Here is a 17,324-nt window from a genome sequence, read left to right as displayed (position 1 = left end):
AAGAAAAAGAAAGATAGATAACAAAAGTGTGAGAGAGAATGCAGTAGGCGGATAGCAAGAGAAGGAGGATACAATTTGTATTCTAGTGTCTGTAAGAGAATGAGAAAGACGGACACAGAGGCTGAGTATGTTTCCAATCGAGAACAAAATAACTACCATCAGATGCATTTGTGGAAAATGCTTGAATTACTGCTCCTGTGCCATAAGGAGTACAGCATAGAACGATCATAAACCAAGTGTTTACTTTGTTCTGATTATGACTCGTAGGTGAACACGGCTGAGTCAAACCTTCAACCTTATGCATGTAGCCACGAACTCATTTGCTGCTTTGGATGTATTCTGATTATATGTTTCGGTCATTACTGTTCCCATTTAAACGCCACTTGTTATTTTAAAGGTATTTCCGGCTTTGTAAAATTAACTTGTTCGTATGTTTATGTTTTCTGCACTGAGCACTGCCCAATTTTTCACCTCGTTCATGCGTTTTTACTTTTGCCGAACACAAGTTCTCATGGTTTGCATCTTTTCTTTGTTCTGGAATGCGTTCTTTTGCAATTGCACATTGAAATATTTATGCTCAGCTTCACATCCATGTCCACCTTTTGTTGAGTGGAACCATTGTTGCGTTTGTTATACTGTGTAACGGGGACGATGCTGAGAGGCATAATGGAGTAGGCTGGGGTGATGTAGTAGAAATACCGAAGGTGGTGAAACTGAGCAAAAAGGGAAAAAGCAGAAAACGTTGGTGGGGAAATGGAACAAAGGAAGCAGAATAATCCAGACCAACATAAGGATATGACGCCAAAGAGAAAGTGATAGAACTGGGCAAAGAAAGAGTCACTAATTAATATCAGGGCAGGATCAGTCTTGGGCCTGGAAAAAAAGTAATGGTGAGTGTGTCAACATAAGACACAGTCCCTGGGAGATGGTCAGGTGACAAAATGAGACATAGGGAGTTCACTAGAAACACTCCCATGTGCCCCTAACGTATTGCCTACATAAGTAAAGTTTTGCATGTAGTGAGATACCTTCATACTGACCCCTTAAACCTGATTCCATACCAAGTCAGTTTCCTTTCTACTGATCTAATAGCTAATGATCTACACCAATTAGAGAGAATCCAAAATATGGCCATTCACATCTTTGTTGGCATGCACAAAGGAGACATCCCCACGACACGAACCTCCCTAAACAACCTACAAAGAGAAGCCAAAATTAGAGCCCTGGTAGTTTACATGCCTTATCATTAGCACATACATAATATGTTATCCCCCTATAACATACCAACAAACTTACATCAATAACCTAACTAGAGCTTGAAGACCCACCAATAAAACAACAAGCTTTTTGAAGTCGAATTGCCTTTTTATATTTCAACATCAAATTCACAAACGTTCCAACATCTGCGAACAAGAATCATGTGGATTTTCAGGATTCCAGGCAAAATAACTTATTGCCTGCTGGGGGACTTTCTATACACTAAAAAAAGAAAACCTTCAGGGATCTTGTTGTAATTTGACTCCTAAATTACCTTATCTTGACTTGTGTTTCCAGTGGCCCCAAACGTAGATCACACTCCCAGCTTGAAGAAGAATGTAATTGCTTTGTGTAAAAGAAATTGACGATCTCTTAAATGAAATATTGAAAGCCTTTAACAATTTTATAAGATATAATATGCAGAAATCTGCATTACAAAGGAGTAAACATTTCTCACCTGTGAGTAAAGTTCCTTTCATGGAGTTTGAAAATAAAATCCTATAATCCTAGGATGCAGCGGCGTATCCACGTGGTCATAGTTGGAATATTCCGGCATAAGCTACTATACATTGCAATCTGAATGTTGATAATAAATTATGGCCCTCATTCTGACCCTGGCGGTCTTTGACCGCCAGGGCGGAGGACCGCGGGAGCACCGCCGACAAGCCGGCGGTGCTTCATTGGGGATTCCGACCGCGGCGGTAAAGCCGCGGTCGGACCGGCACCACTGGCGGGGTCCCGCCAGTGTACCGCGGCCCCATTGAATCCTCCGCGGCGGCGCAGCTTGCTGCACCGCCGCGGGGATTCTGACCCCCCCTACCGCCATCCAGATCCCGGCGGTCGGACCGCCGAGATCCGGATGGCGGTAGGGGGGGGTCGCGGGGCCCCTGGGGGCCCCTGCAGTGCCCATGCCACTGGCATGGGCATTGCAGGGGCCCCCGTAAGAGGGCCCCTACATGTATTTCACTGTCTGCTGCGCAGACAGTGAAATACGCGACGGGTGCAACTGCACCCGTCGCACAGCTTCCACTCCGCCGGCTCGATTCCGAGCCGGCTTCATCGTGGAAGCCTCTTTCCCGCTGGGCTGGCTGGCGGTCTGAACGAGACCGCCCGCCAGCCCAGCGGGAAAGTCAGAATTACCGCCGCGGTCTTTCGACCGCGGAACGGTAACCTGACGGCGGTACTTTGGCGGGCGGCCTCCGCCGCCCGCCAAGGTCAGAATGAGGGCCTATGTGTCTAAGCAGTCTCTTTCAACAAATGTAAAGCATCTCTTTCTTCTCTCATCAACATTTAGGCCAACCCCTGGTCCAAAACAATCCCAGTTCAGCTCAACAGGTTTCACCAAAGTCGATTTATGTTATTGATCACAAAGCTAGAGTTAATTAAGGACAAGTTAAAGGTGGTAACTGGGCTCATTATACAATTAAGGTGGAGAATGCATAGACCAGATCATGCATAAGAGTACGGAAGAGTGGAATATTCTGCTCCGTTCACAGGATAGGTGGAATTTTGGGAACTCTACTTCACTCTTGTAATGCAGTTCTGTCCAAATTCTGCCAATCACAGTAAATTCGATTTTTTTCTCTTGTGTGGCTTCAGAACGGCAAGTTGGTGAACAAGAGTTGGCATCCACTAGCTCAATTTCTGGTCATTAGGAGATTTTCCTAATGTGGGAGATCGCGGGTAGTAGCGACCATTTGCGGTTAGAAGGCTGCAGCTCAAGTAGAAAATGTACTTGAGCAACAGCAATTAAGTTGAGTAGCTGCATCCTCTGTCCCACCGCGTGGTGCGGTTAACACTGACTGTTCAGTATGGAAACGCGCTACCAGCACTAAATCTCAGCACAAGCAGCTCAATGTACCTATTTCCACCCGTTGGCAGAACTCTTCAGAATTTCACAGAATTTTTGTGTAACTCCACAGATTTCTGCTGTGTCAAATTCCATGAGTTCTGCCAACCTCTAAATTAAAGTGCAATTGACAAGTACTCAGGCCCTAAGGGCCTGATTACGACCTTAGTGGAGGGGATTTCTCCAACACCAACATGGCAGATATCCCATCTGCCAACACACAAGTTTCATAGGATATAATGGAACTTGTAATACGGCGAACAGGATATCCGTTATGTTTGTGACAGAGTAATCTCCTCCGCCAAGGTCGTAATCAGGCACTAAGAAGCCTGTAGGCCGCTCACAGCCAGACCAGATGGATCTTCAGGTGCTTAAAGAAGTTATCTGCACGCCTGAGGCGAGAATACTCTGAACAATAAAGGTTGAAACTTGAAGGTACAGTAAATTGAATGAATAAATTCGTATCTACAGTTTTTGCACATTCTTTGGGAAATAATCAGCTTTTGTTTTTCTGTATATTGTCATAAATTCTAAGGAGTGGTCCATTTTCACACAGTGTACGCTGCTTCCAAACCTTTTCTGGGTGTGAAAAAAGATGTGAAGGGCTATTTATAGTCAGCCTTCTTTGTCCTAGACACCACGCCATTTAACGTTTTAAATAAATCCCTGTCCTTTTAATCTTTTAGTGTCTTCCAAGAGTTCAGTGTGAAGCCAAGGACCTTAAAATATAGTCCAGACAGAAACAATAAAAAGCAGATGACTGTTAAAATAATGACCATATGACAATATTTACTAGCACATATACTGATGGTAAAATTTCCAAATTTTATGACAAGACCGGAGGCTCTTATTATGCGTTCTTTTCATGCTTTATTTAAATAGCAGCAGTCAAGAAAACTACAACTCCCAGCAGAGTTAGCGACCTCGTAACCAATGGGAGTAAAACTGTAAAGGCAACCAGCCAATCACAACAATACATGAACTATAGAGAGTACGCTTGACTGCGCACAGCCCTCTTTTCTTGCTGCTGCGCAGTCGAGATAAGTACTCTCTTTGTTTCCTCAGGAATTGTTTTATGCTTATGTTGGTATGTGTTAGTTACATTTCTGCCGAAATGCAGATAAATTAAAGGTTTCCAACCTTTTTAGTGTCGCGCGCTTTCACGCGTCTATTTTTCTTCCCCCCCCCCCCCCTCCACCGTCAAGTTATTCAGGTCCTGCTGTCGAGCGCGACTCAACGGTCGCGTTCGAACAGCTGTCCCTGCTCCTGTCAGCGGCGCGCACGGCATTGCGCGGCTGAGGAAAGCTTACCGCGTCAGGCCCCTTCGACGGTCGGGTTTCCTCTGAAATTCTTCACGCGTCTCTCGCCTCAGGGAACACGCCTTGTCTCCGCCCATTAGACTCTGTTCCAGCCCTTGGGGGCGTGCCTGTTCAGTTGGGAGCGTTTTGCTCCTTAGTTAACTCTTCATTAACCAGTTTTGGTGATTTTTACTCTATTTCATCCGTTCTTGGTCTAAATTGTCAAGATAATAATGAATTCTAATTCCCCTTCGTTGTCAGAATCAGGGGAGGAGGAGGATTTGCTCAAACAAGATATAAGTGAGTTTATACATTCCTCCATGAAAAGTGCTTTTAAAGCAACGATGGATAAGATGTCTAAGAACATCGAAAATTCAGTATTGTCCATGGTGTCCAAAGCCAAGGCCCATTCTGCGGGGGAAAGCAGAAAAAGGAAAATATTGTCGAACAAATCACGTAAGGGCGCAGTTAAGGCAAGTGAGCTTTGCTCACACCAGGATGAGGACTTGTTTCCTCCAAGGCCTCCTTCCAAGGAGGGGATTTCGGTGCCCATTGCGACACCTCACAAAAAATGCAAGAACAAAGCGAAGCATATTTCAGCGCCAAGTAAATTAGTGATTGAAAAAATTTTGGACACAGATGATGATGATATGGACATGTCAGACCAGTCTGATAACCCGGATGAGGCAATTTCACTTCCTTCCCCACCTCGAAAAAGGGCAAAAATTTCTTCAAACGAACCCACTTCCAGTGTAATGGACGCCGATGGCGTTCCTATGTTCGACCCATCCCTTATCCACCACCCAAATTCAACGGAATGGCTCCCGTTGGACCATGTTGGCGCATATATTTCCGCTCGTTTACGGTTGCCCCTGGATAAGCAGACTCGGGCCAAATTGAAATCGGAATGCCCCAGACCGGCATTGGACTCTAACATCACGGCCACTCCAATTATAGATGAGAGTCTCATCACATTTTTTACAAAATACGGAAAGGACCCCCGTAAGGGAGTTGATAAAGCCTGGACCACGTGCCAGGATAAGCTTTTGGATGTGGTAGGACCTCTAGCGAGGATTTTCGATCTGGCCGAAACAGCAAGGATGGAAAACGGGTCAATCGACCCTGCAGATCTCTCGCTATGGATCCAACGGGCCTTTTGCCTCTTAGGAAATGCTAATTCGGCAATAATTCATGAGAGACGGAAGGGTCTTCTCTTAAAGATGGATCCTAAACTGGCCAATCTCGCCACTCGGGACCCCGGTGTCCACGCTGAGGGCAATCCGTTTGGCAGTTCCTTCATCAAGGATCTAAACCGGTTTGTTTCAACCTTCTCGTCTATTGATAAGGCTCAGCAATCGATGAAAAAGGTTTTCAATCAGCGGGTTTTCGCCCGGGCCGGTAGAGGTAGGAGTCGCTTTACCGGCCGTCCCTACAGGAACCAAGGCTCCAGAGCATATCCAAACTCTTATGGCACCTACCAACAAGAGTTCAAGCCTCAATTTTACCCCCAGCAGTCAAGGGGATTCCGCGGTCGCGGCCAACGTTTCGCCAGATCGGCCAACAACCAAGGTAAACCAACCTTCTGGCCTTCCCGTGGGAGGTCGGCTTCGTTTCTTTCAAAAGAAGTGGGAATCAATTTCTTCCGACCCATGGGTTCTTTCCACAGTACAGGGATATCGCATAGAACTTCTTTCTCCCCCCTTTCAATCCTCTCCCCCTCCTCTCCCAAGAAGAACAAGAAACTTCGTCCAGTGATCAATTTGAAGGCCTTCAACCAATTCGTAGTTTATCGTCATTTCAAGATGGAGACTATCATCCATCTCAGGGATATTTTGCTCCAATTCGACTGGCTAGTCAGATTGGATTTACAAGACGCATACTTAACCATTCCCATTCATCCTTCCCACAGGAAATTCTTTCAATTTCAGTGGAATTCAGAAACTTTTCATTTTTCCTCCCTTCCGTTTGGCCTGTCTTCCGCTCCCTGGTGCTTTACAAAGTTATTGAAACCAGTGGTAGCTTATCTCAGGTCGTTAGGCATCAGACTTATCATTTATCTGGACGACATTCTGATTATGCACCAGAACAAGGCTTCTCTTCTGAATCACCTTCACATAACTTCTACCCTTCTTTCAGATCTGGGTTTCCTAATAAATCTCGAGAAATCAGCAATCATACCTTCACAACAGATAGAGTTCCTGGGCTTCCAGATAGATTCTGTGTCAGCTTCCTTGCTCCTCCCTCAGGCAAAGATCTCAGCAATCAAAAAGGAGCTAGCTTTAACTCTTCAAAAAGACTCTATTTCTCTCAGAGCCCTTGCAAGGGTGGTAGGTCTCCTCGCTTCTTCCATTCAGGCTATCTTCCCGGGGCCCCTTCATTACCGCGCTCTACAACGCCTCAAGATTCTTCATCTTCGCCGAGGTTTGGCTTTTTCCGACCTCGTGACTCTCGACCAAGAATCGCAAATGGAAATCCAATGGTGGATATCCCATTTAGAAGCCTGGAACGGCAGGTGCATCTTCCCCTCTGTGCCAGATCTTGTATTAGAATCAGATGCAAGTCTCACAGGCTGGGGCGCCCGGTGTGGGGCGATATCGACTGGCGGTACATGGTCCGCAGGGGAGTCCAGATTGCACATAAATTGTTTAGAGCTTCTTGCAGGCTCCTTTGCGATCAAAAGCTTTACAAAAAACAGAGCTCAATGCTCTATCCTGCTTCGTATGGACAACATCGCGGCAGTTCGGTATATCAATCACCTCGGGGGCACCAGATCCAGACCGTTGGCACTTCTGGCCAAGAGTCTTTGGGAATTTTGCCTGGCTCACAAGTTTTCTCTCATAGCCGTATATCTTCCAGGTTCCTTGAACGCCACTGCAGACTGGCATTCTCGTCATTTATCCGATTACAGCGACTGGATGTTGCACCGCTCAGCTTTCCGGTATCTCGAGAGGAAGTGGGGCCCATTTCAGATAGATCTATTTGCTTCCAGACTCAACGCTCGGCTTCCCCGTTTCTTCAGTTGGCGTCCAGATCCTCTAGCCCTAGCCACGGACGCGTTCCTTCAAGACTGGTCTCAGTCTCTAAACTATGCGTTTCCTCCTTTTATCCTTATCAACAGGGTTCTAAATCAAGTCCGACGCCAACAGGCGTCCTTGGTTCTTCTGGCTCCCTTTTGGCAATCACAGATCTGGTTTCCTCCTCTTCTCGAACTTGCGGTAGATTTTCCAATTCTTCTTCCGAATTTCCCATCTCTTCTCCTGGACCCAGTCGGGCGTCCCCACAATCTAATTCTAGACGGTTCCCTAACTCTGTCAGCATGGTTTGTTTCCGGCCTTCCCAACAATCCTTCCCGATTTCGTCAGAAGCTACGGAATTTATTAACAATGCATGGGCACCAGGCACAAGACGAGCATACGAGTCAGCTTGGGCTCTTTGGTCAAGCTGGTGTGTGGGACAATGTGCCAATCCCGTTTCAGCGGATGTCAACCTGATTATTAACTTTCTAGCCGCCCAGGCGGGTCTAGGCAAATCTTATCGGACAATCAATCTATACAGATCGGCAATATCTGTTAATCATTCTCTAGTGGAAGGTACTCCGATCGGTTCCCACCCTTTGATCTGTCGCCTCCTGAAAGGCGTTAAGCTTTCCAGACCCCCTTCTGCTAAATACTCACATCTTTGGGACGTTTCACTGGTATTGAACTTTATTGTCAATTGGCCGGATAATTCTTTCCTAACACTCAAAATGCTGTCTGCTAAACTTACTATGCTTCTGTGTTTAATATCCATGAAGAGAACGTCGGACGTTAAGTCCTTGGATGTTTCCGCCCGTCAATATTTGCCATCGGGAGTTATGTTTCATATCTCCAGACGTACTAAGACTAATCTACATTCGGTCTTTTATCCTTTCTTTCCAGATAAACCAAATCTCTGTGTGGGTCTTTGTTTAAAAGAATATGAAAAAAGAACTGCGGTCCTGAGAACGTCTTCATCTTCCCAATTGTTAATATCATTTCGTAAGCCCCATAAGCCTGTGTCTGCGGCTACGTTGGCTCGATGGGTCAAATGGATTATGTCTCTGGCCGGGATTGATATTTCAGTGTTTGGGGCTCATTCAGCCAGGGGTGCCATGGCCTCCAAGGCTTTTGCCTTGGGTTCCAGCTTGGAGCACATTCTCAGGTCCGCAGATTGGTCCAATGATAACGTGTTTAAAACCTTTTACTGTAAACCTGTTACATCTGCCGCTACTATTGTTGTTGATAAGCTTTAAACGCGCATAATAAGAGCCTCCGGTCTTGTCATAAAATGTAGATTTTCCTAGTAATTTATGACGGAAAGTCTTAATTTTATTAAAGACACGGAGGCGAATATTATCCCGCCACAAGTACTGCTTTTAATCTGTACTTTGTTTCTTCCCTCCCAGCGACTCCGGCTCTTCCGCCAGCTTCAGCATGAATCTACCGGCTCTATTCTCTCATCATGCAGCGGGACGGCGCAGGACGTATCATCGCAAACTTCGAGGGATCTACAAATTCATCCACATACAGTTCGCATCATCACTATGCTGCAGGACTTCTGTTCAATCTCATTGGCATTTGCTATTATTGGACTCATCTATCCGTTGTTTTATGTTTCTAACTAAATTTGCTCGCTCAAGAAAAGAGGGCTGTGCGCAGTCAAGCGTACTCTCTATAGTTCATGTATTGTTGTGATTGGCTGGTTGCCTTTACAGTTTTACTCCCATTGGTTACGAGGTCGCTAACTCTGCTGGGAGTTGTAGTTTTCTTGACTGCTGCTATTTAAATAAAGCATGAAAAGAACGCATAATATTCGCCTCCGTGTCTTTAATAAAATTAAGACTTTCCGTCATAAATTACTAGGAAAATCTACATTTCAAGCCGGAATACCTCCAACGTCTTAGAGGTACTGAGTTCAATTATTACTTTATTAAGGCTAGTACATTTTAGGTGTCTGATTTAGAGATGGCCAGTTTAAGGACATATGGTAAAAAGACAGATACACTCTCCTCGTGAGTGCTCCACTCCACTGAAAGGACAGGGAATAGTGAAATAGGGAACAGTGCCAACTGGATATGACATCACCCTTAATATTTTCATATTTAATATGGCTGCTTCAACTCCTTTTCTACTGGTTATGTTAGCCTGTTGAGTAAATCTTGGTGGTTTTGTGTGGAAAATCCTACAATGCCCAAAACGTTTGAAAGAACATTGTCAATTTTTTTACTCAAATTGCTACAACATACAATGTCAAAGCACATGTTTGGGAATATAGTAAGAAGATGCATGTTAACCGGATTGGGAGGGAGGTGGAGTAACAATGACTAAGCATTATGCTATCACTGTGCAGTTTGACATAGGAACCATCTAAAAAGTTGCCTAGGTTATTTGTCATTTCTAATCGAATGTGTTAAAACCACACCTAAATGTTTAAGTTGAAAATGTAGGATGTATTTGCGTAATTAGGAGTAAGTCAATCATGTCCTTTTGGCCGGAAGTCACACCAGAATGTAGGAGCACCTGGTAGTTGCCAAAACCAGATTGCACTAAAGTACATATTTGTATATATTCAAGAGTGTCAGGAGGGCATGCTTGATCCCAGGGTCAGACTACAACAGAAAGTAGCCCCAGTGATCAAGGTAAAAGAGGCACCCATTAGCAAATCAGACAAAAAAAAGCAACCCACATTTGAAAATTGTGGCCATTTTGAACTTGTAAAGATACGCTATATGGGTCTTTTGCGAATATGGAGACCTGCCTGCATTTGCGCTTGTTCCAAGGTACTTCTCCTGGGCCAGGTTTAGAAACATTCCTAAGTGACGTTCTATAGGTGATACATTCAGAAAACTCTGCAGCCACAGAAAGGTGTTTCCATGAAAGCTTAAAGACATGTGTTAATAGGTTTTCTAGCTATAGGGTTTTGTCAGAGAGATGGAAGTATGCTCTCACCAGTGTGGAAGGAGAAAAAATGCTGATGACTTTCTTTAAGAGGAGGACAGGAAGATATATTTCAACGACGTGGGACACACTATACACATCTGTCCAGATAGACCGTGTTAGACCTGACAGCCTTAGGGTGGTCACCACTAACTTTTTGCCTGCCTCCCTCCACTTTTTAGATACTGTTTCTGCTGGTTTTAAGACTCTGCACACTTTACCACTGCTGACCAGTGCTAAAGTGCATATGCTCTCTCCCTTTAAACATGGTAACACTGGATCATACCCAATCGGATTACTTATAAGTCCCTAGTAAAGTGCACTATGTGTGCCCAGGGCCTGTAGATTAAATGCTACTAGTGGGCCTGCAGCACTGATTGTGCCACCCACTTAGGTTGCTCCTTAACCTTGTCTCAGGACTGCCATTGCAAGGCCTGTGTGTGCAGTTTCACTGCCAATTCGACTTGGCCTTTAAAAGTACTTGCCAAGACTAAAACTCCCCCTTTTCTACATGTAAGTCACCTGTAAGGAATGCCCTAGGTAAACCATAGGCCAGGGTGCTGTGTAGGCAAACGGCAGGAAATGTACCTGTGTAGTTTACATGTCCTGATAGTGTAAAACTCCTAAATTCGTTTTTACACTGCTGTGAGGCCTTCTCCCTTCATAGGCTAACATTGGGGCTGCCCTCATATATTGTTTTAGTGGTAGCTGCTGATCTGAAAGGAGTAGGACGGTCATATTTAGTATGTCCAGAATGGTGATACAAAATCCTGCTGACTGGTGAAGTTGGATTTAATATTACAACTTTGAAATGCCACTTTTAAAAAGTGAGCATTTCTCTGCTCTTAAATCCTTCTGTGCCTTGCAATCCACATCTGGCTGGGTTTAGTTGACAGCTCCCTTGTGCATTCACTCAGACACACCCAAACACAGGATACTCAGCCTCACTTGCATACATCTGCATTTTGAAAGGGTCTTCCCGGGCTGGAGGGTGGAGGGCCTGACACTTGCATGTCAAAGGACAGTTGCCTGCCCTCACACAAAGGACTGCCACACCCCTACTGGGACCCTGGCAGACAGGATTGGACTGAAAGGGGACCTTGTGCACTTCTAAGCCACTCTTTGAAGTCTCCCCCACTTCAAAGGCACATTTGGGTATTTAAACAGGGCCTCTGCCCCTAGCAACTCAAACACTTCCAGGAGAAGAAACCTGAACCAGAACCTGCATCTTGCCTCACTGCCCAAAGGACTCACCTGTCTGCTTTCTGTGAAGGACTGCTGCCTTGCTGTTGCCCTGCTGCCTTGCTGCTCTCTGGCTGTAGTGAAGAAGTGCTGTCCAAAGGCTTGGATAGAGCTTGCCTCCTGTTCCCTGAAGTCTCAGGACCAAAAAGACTTAGGGGGTTATTCCAACTTTGGAGGAGGTGTTAATCCGTCCCAAAAGTGACGGAAAAGTGACGGATTTACCACCAGCCGTATTACGAGTCCATTATATCCTATGGAACTCGTAATACGGCTGGTGGTATATCCGTCACTTTACCGTCACTTTTGGGACGGATTAACACCTCCTCCAAAGTTGGAATAACCCCCTTAATCTCTACAAGATGGACTCCTTGTGTGGGGAAATTCGATGCACAGCCTGCCAGAAATGACGCACAGCCTGCACCGCGGTGAAAAATTCATTGCACGACGAACCGGAACGACACAGCTCGACTTCGCATCGAGAAGATCGACGCAGAACCAGTGTAGCGACCGGAAATTCAACGCACAGCCCACTGGATCGACGCACAGCCGAGCTGGAATGACGCAGCCCGACTTCCAGAGAGAAATCGACGTAGTACCGGCCGTGCAGTAGAAATTTCGACGAACGCCCACCGAATCGACACAACTCCGCTGCCTATTGCATGATTTATTGCACAAATACTTTACACATTGCCTTCTAAGTTAATCCTGACTGCTCAGTGCCAAGCTACCAGAGAGTGGGCACAGGATATTTTGGATTGTGTGTGACTTACCCTGACTAGAGTGAGGGTCCTTGCTTGGACAGGGGGTAACCTGACTGCCAACCAAAGACCCTATTTCTAGCAGACCACATATCAGAAAAACAATTTACACATCTAATTTGCACGTTTGCAGAGAGCATCTGGGTAATGCTGTCAAAAAGAATTCTCAAAATTCATGATACCATTTCAGGAATTCATTTTAGAATGATTGGATGATGGTGTTTCATAAAAAAGAATGGTACACAACCCTGCGTTTGAGAAACAGGCATTATTAAGAAGTTGCTTTAAAATAGATTTTGTACTCGCCATTATACCCTATATAACATGTAATAAAGTGTTTGGGATATCCATCACGTTTGTGAAGGGGGGACCTGTCTTCCCAACTCTAAATCAGACCTGAACACCTATTCAATAAATGCTCTAGGTGAAAAGTACATGTCCAGAGACATTATCAGTCATGACCGAGAGTGAGATGGTCACTGTACTCTCACAACTGAGGCGTGATAGAGCTGAGGAAACTAGAAGTTCTGATGGAAAATATCACCCAGGATGAAGCATTCCCAATCTTGCCTCTGGGCTCTGAAGCTGATGATAGCTCAACCTTCATACAATTCATAATTACTTCCATTAATTAATTTTGAGTTAAGGATTAGAAGGACTACAAGCTTCCTTCTACCTGTATAAGCCTTTGTGTCAATGCATAAGAGAAAGATAATGGCAGAAGGTGAATTGCTGAGTTGGAGGCTTCACTGGCTGCTAACAACACAAAGATTATTTTATAGACCCTATTTAGTTAATTTGCATTGCCCAATTTTGTTATAGGAAAACATAGAGCCCATCTCACTTGGGTAACTTTGGACAAAAATGTAAGTTTCCTACTGTATTTATCTTTTCATGCCTAAGAGGAATCTACAATGGATTCCTGACAAGTTTAAAAGGTTTTTTAAGCGCAGACATTGCTACCACAAGTATAATGCCACTCAAGTGGTCGGAAGAGGGTGTTCCAGGGTGTTGTTTGCCTTGGAAGTTCAGAAACACCCACAAACATGGATGTCTGTGAGCATCCCCAAACTGTATTTCAATCCCTAACATTCTTGGAAATAGTTGGAGGTGTATTCCAGCCAAGGCTGTTGTAACACCCCTTTTAAGAAAGGGTGGGGAAAGTGTCACCCCATATTTGATGGAAATATAGGAGAAGGGTTTCCTCATTGGGTAAAAGCAATCTCTGCAGAGAAATAAATTTGCATTTGCAAAGTGATCATTTTGTGCTTTTGAACAGGGGAACTCTATTTACCCTCTGTGGGCTTCTCGTCTATAGAGAACACCATATAGGGGGAATAGGAATCTACAGGAACTGCACCTGATACTTCCAACAATCCTAGTAGTATGCCATTAATCTGCACCTGGAACACGTGTACAGTTGGAGAATTCCATAAAGTAGTAATCTGCTCCCGAAGGTGGATAAAAAAATCTAGGGATCCAGATTTAATACTTTTTTGTATGTGGAGCTACAGATTTTGCGTGCCTCATCGCTGTCTAAATTCAAATAGAAATAATCAATATAACTGAATGATAGACCATATGGATGAATACACCAGACAATACTTGTCAATAATCTTTACCTGACTCCATTCCCAATACATTTGGATGAATGATTTATATTGGATTGTATGAAACATTGATACTTCCGTATGCAGATTTTGTTTGCATAGTCACCATTTATTTAGCATGCATTTTAGATTTGGGGGGTTATTACAACTTTGGAGGAGGTGTTAATCCGTCCCAAATGTGACGGATATACCACCAGCCGTATTACGAGTTCCATAGGATATAATGGACTCGTAATACGGCTGGTGGTATATCCGTCACTTTACCGTCACTTTTGGGACGGATTAACACCTCCTCCAAAGTTGTAATAACCCCCTTGATATCTATATTTTCAGTTGTCTACTTTCCTAGTTTCATGCAGTACTGTATTTCCCACTGCAAAGTGCATGGTAGCAATGTGCATTACAGACGTCTGCGAAAATACACTCTAGTCTTGAAGTGGTTGCAGAATGGTGTTAAATCTGCATAAGAACCAAATTAAATAATTTGAACATTGGAATGTTGAGAGCTCCATTGAAGACAAGGAAGTCAATCAGGGCCATAATGGCAGGAACAGGCTTTCTGCTTCAACATTTTAACATTTTTATTTCTGTTTCTCTCCTTTTAATTTAAAACATTTTCACCTTAAGTGGACGGAATGTCATCATGTCCCTTCTGCTCGAGCTATATCCCTCGTAAATGTCCTCTCTCTTGATTTAGGCCCTCATCTGTGCCTCTGGCAGACACCTCGATTTCCGGGCCTTTAACAACAAGTATAGCAATTGGCAGTGGGCTAAGCTGCTATAATAATTGCATAGATTACCAACATTAACAACTTCACTAACATTAATCCTTAAATTAAAACATATTCATGTGAAGCTAAACCATCCCCCTGCTTCTGTTGATGCAATTAATCTTTGGTCTCTTCCCACAGGATGATGGAATATTCTCTAGATGGACACAATGTGAGCCTGTCTGCAATCCGGACTGTCCGAGTACTCAGGCCCCTAAGAGCCATTAACAGGGTTCCAAGTAAGTACCATTCTTCACCTATGGTTTCTAAATTGAAAACATACGATTGAAAAAACCTTACCAGAAGGAGCAAGTATGTTCCTCCTTGAGATTTATGTTTTGAATGCATATTATGAGTTTGTCAGTTTTTTTAAATTTTATATAGCCACTCCGTGCATGTTGTTTTAGTCTTTACCCACAATGTGAGACATAGGTTTCTGCATTGTGATAGATATATCGACCTAAGAAATCACATTCATAATTTTGACTACCACTATATCATCATGTAACTAGATGTAGTGTTAAGAATAGTAAGTCTGTGCTTCACTAGACATACTTACAATGACAACATATAGGTTAGCAATGTGGTGGATGCAGAACGTTTGTTGGGCAATATGTTAACCATGACATTGTGACATGCAAGCAAGCTCAAATCAAAGTACATCATGTTCTCAAATTATCTAAGTTATAGAACTATACATACCTAGTTCACGTGGCATTTGGATGAGATAAATCAGTAGTTAGGGTAAAACGGATATCATTCTTATGCAAAATAGCGTTGCAGTGCACACTGCAAACCTGACAAATCTGTCTGAGTGGCTTTCACAACTGAAAGGTTTATTAGGTAAGAGGCATGAATGACAGATTAATCTGCAAGACGTTTTATGGATTCAGATAAATGATTATCAGATAAGATTATATTTAAATAAAGGAGGTGCAAAGATGTACATTTAGGGGACTGGCAACATGATCTAGTTTGTCATTAAACATTGCAAGCTTAGAAAATTATACGTTTGCAAAGATTTGTAAAACAGCAGCCTCCACAACCTTTAAGTGCAGCATCAAACTTTTCCCAGTGCTGGGAAGGGCAACAAAGTGCAGTGGGTGGTATACTCACTTATATACTCCTTGTGGTATGTTTTCACCAAACACTAATTCCACCATATTTGTGGAATATACAGATAAGCAAAATCTAATTGCAATTACAAAAACCTTAAAGTTTTGGTGATCTGTGGCAAATACAATTGTTGGGTCATCAGTGTTGAAATGGGTGCTCATATAACGTTGTGAAATGGACCTGGGTTTTATGGTGATTTGCATCATATATATGAAAATAAGGTAGCCTCTTTATTTGTTAAGCACATTGCTTGTACTCAAATCTACATTTACTAATATGTAGCCTGTTGGCAAGTTGCACAGCGGAAGGGAAACAAGGTACTGAAGCAGCACAGGCTGGGGTTTGCACAGTGCAAATCTTTCATGCAAATTGAAGTACAAGCTGCACTCGAGTGGACGGACCTTAGTCTCGAATTGAGGCTTAATAGCAACAATTTAACTATATATCTAGGACAGTGAAGTACAATTTGCCCACAAGGACAACACAGAATATTGGATTTGCAAACCATAAAGGTTTATTATCGGATTGGTAATGTTACAAATTCAATTTAATCAAAGTTGTCATAGATCAGGAGTTTCCTTATAATATAATTTTCTGTACAATGAAAAGTGAGTTAAATGAGCAAAATAAAGAACAAGTTATTATAGGAATGTCATATGTAAATCAAATGAGATTCAGTCACCCCGTCGCCTCCCCAAGGGAAATTCTCTAATGCTAAGTTAAGGATTCAAATGAGTTTGAGGAAGTTAAGCAGCAGGTGTCAGCAAGTAAAGCCTCTAAAAGCAGTGCTAAATTCAGGTTCTATCAGATGTAGAACAAATAGATTTGCTCAAAAGTTTACATCTTTGCATGTCTCAAGAGAGAAGAAAGCACATGTGACTAACTTGACATGAACATCCTTTAACTGTGATTAACTATAACATGAAAATTGCTAACCATGGCCAAACTTGATATGAGAGTCATACTTTAGATATATGTATGAACTATGCATTAGTATAATTGTTAAACAAAAGGAAACTAGTGACAGTGTTATCAGTAGCTTCTGTAGTAGTACTGCATTTTAATTTCACTTTAACATAGACATTTTATCATTTTGCCTTTTGAAAAATTGTTTTTATGCAGCAACCCTTAAAATTGATAGGTTTCGGGTATGCTTATCTCTTTTAAGCGTTATGTAACATGATTTCGTACCAGGGTTGCTTTATAAATGTAACCATCTTTAAACACAATTCATGGTTTGGCAACATATAGATAATTTAGCAGGCAACTTCAACAGAACGAGGAAATTAAAGTACTGCGTGTCCCAGCAGCCCATGTGTCTGTATAAGCTGAGCGGAATGTCGTAGTTTGTCTCTTGCTCTAGGCAAGACTGCTGGTTTAAGGATGACAGTACTTATGTTTGTAGGCGACTATGCCAGTTCTACAACAAGTTGCAACTGTTGTCCCAACCCTCCTGGCTCACAAGGAGCA

At 43.3% G+C, this 17,324-nt stretch overlaps 1 protein-coding gene across 4 annotated transcripts in view; it reads left to right on the top strand.

The window, feature by feature from the left end:
* The window catches only part of CACNA1H (calcium voltage-gated channel subunit alpha1 H), a 731,062-nt gene that overhangs the window by 24,343 nt on the left and 689,395 nt on the right, over positions 1–17,324 (top strand). For all 4 annotated transcript variants that reach the window (XM_069210130.1, XM_069210129.1, XM_069210128.1 and 1 more), the window contains exon 3: positions 14,880–14,977. In XM_069210130.1, coding sequence (XP_069066231.1) covers positions 14,880–14,977 — 98 coding nt within the window. The remainder of the gene's footprint in view (positions 1–14,879; positions 14,978–17,324) is intronic.

This window comes from Pleurodeles waltl, chromosome 10 (genome assembly GCF_031143425.1).
Source record: "Pleurodeles waltl isolate 20211129_DDA chromosome 10, aPleWal1.hap1.20221129, whole genome shotgun sequence".
Lineage (NCBI taxonomy): Eukaryota > Metazoa > Chordata > Amphibia > Caudata > Salamandridae > Pleurodeles > Pleurodeles waltl.
This window is presented reverse-complemented; position numbering and strand designations above follow the sequence as displayed.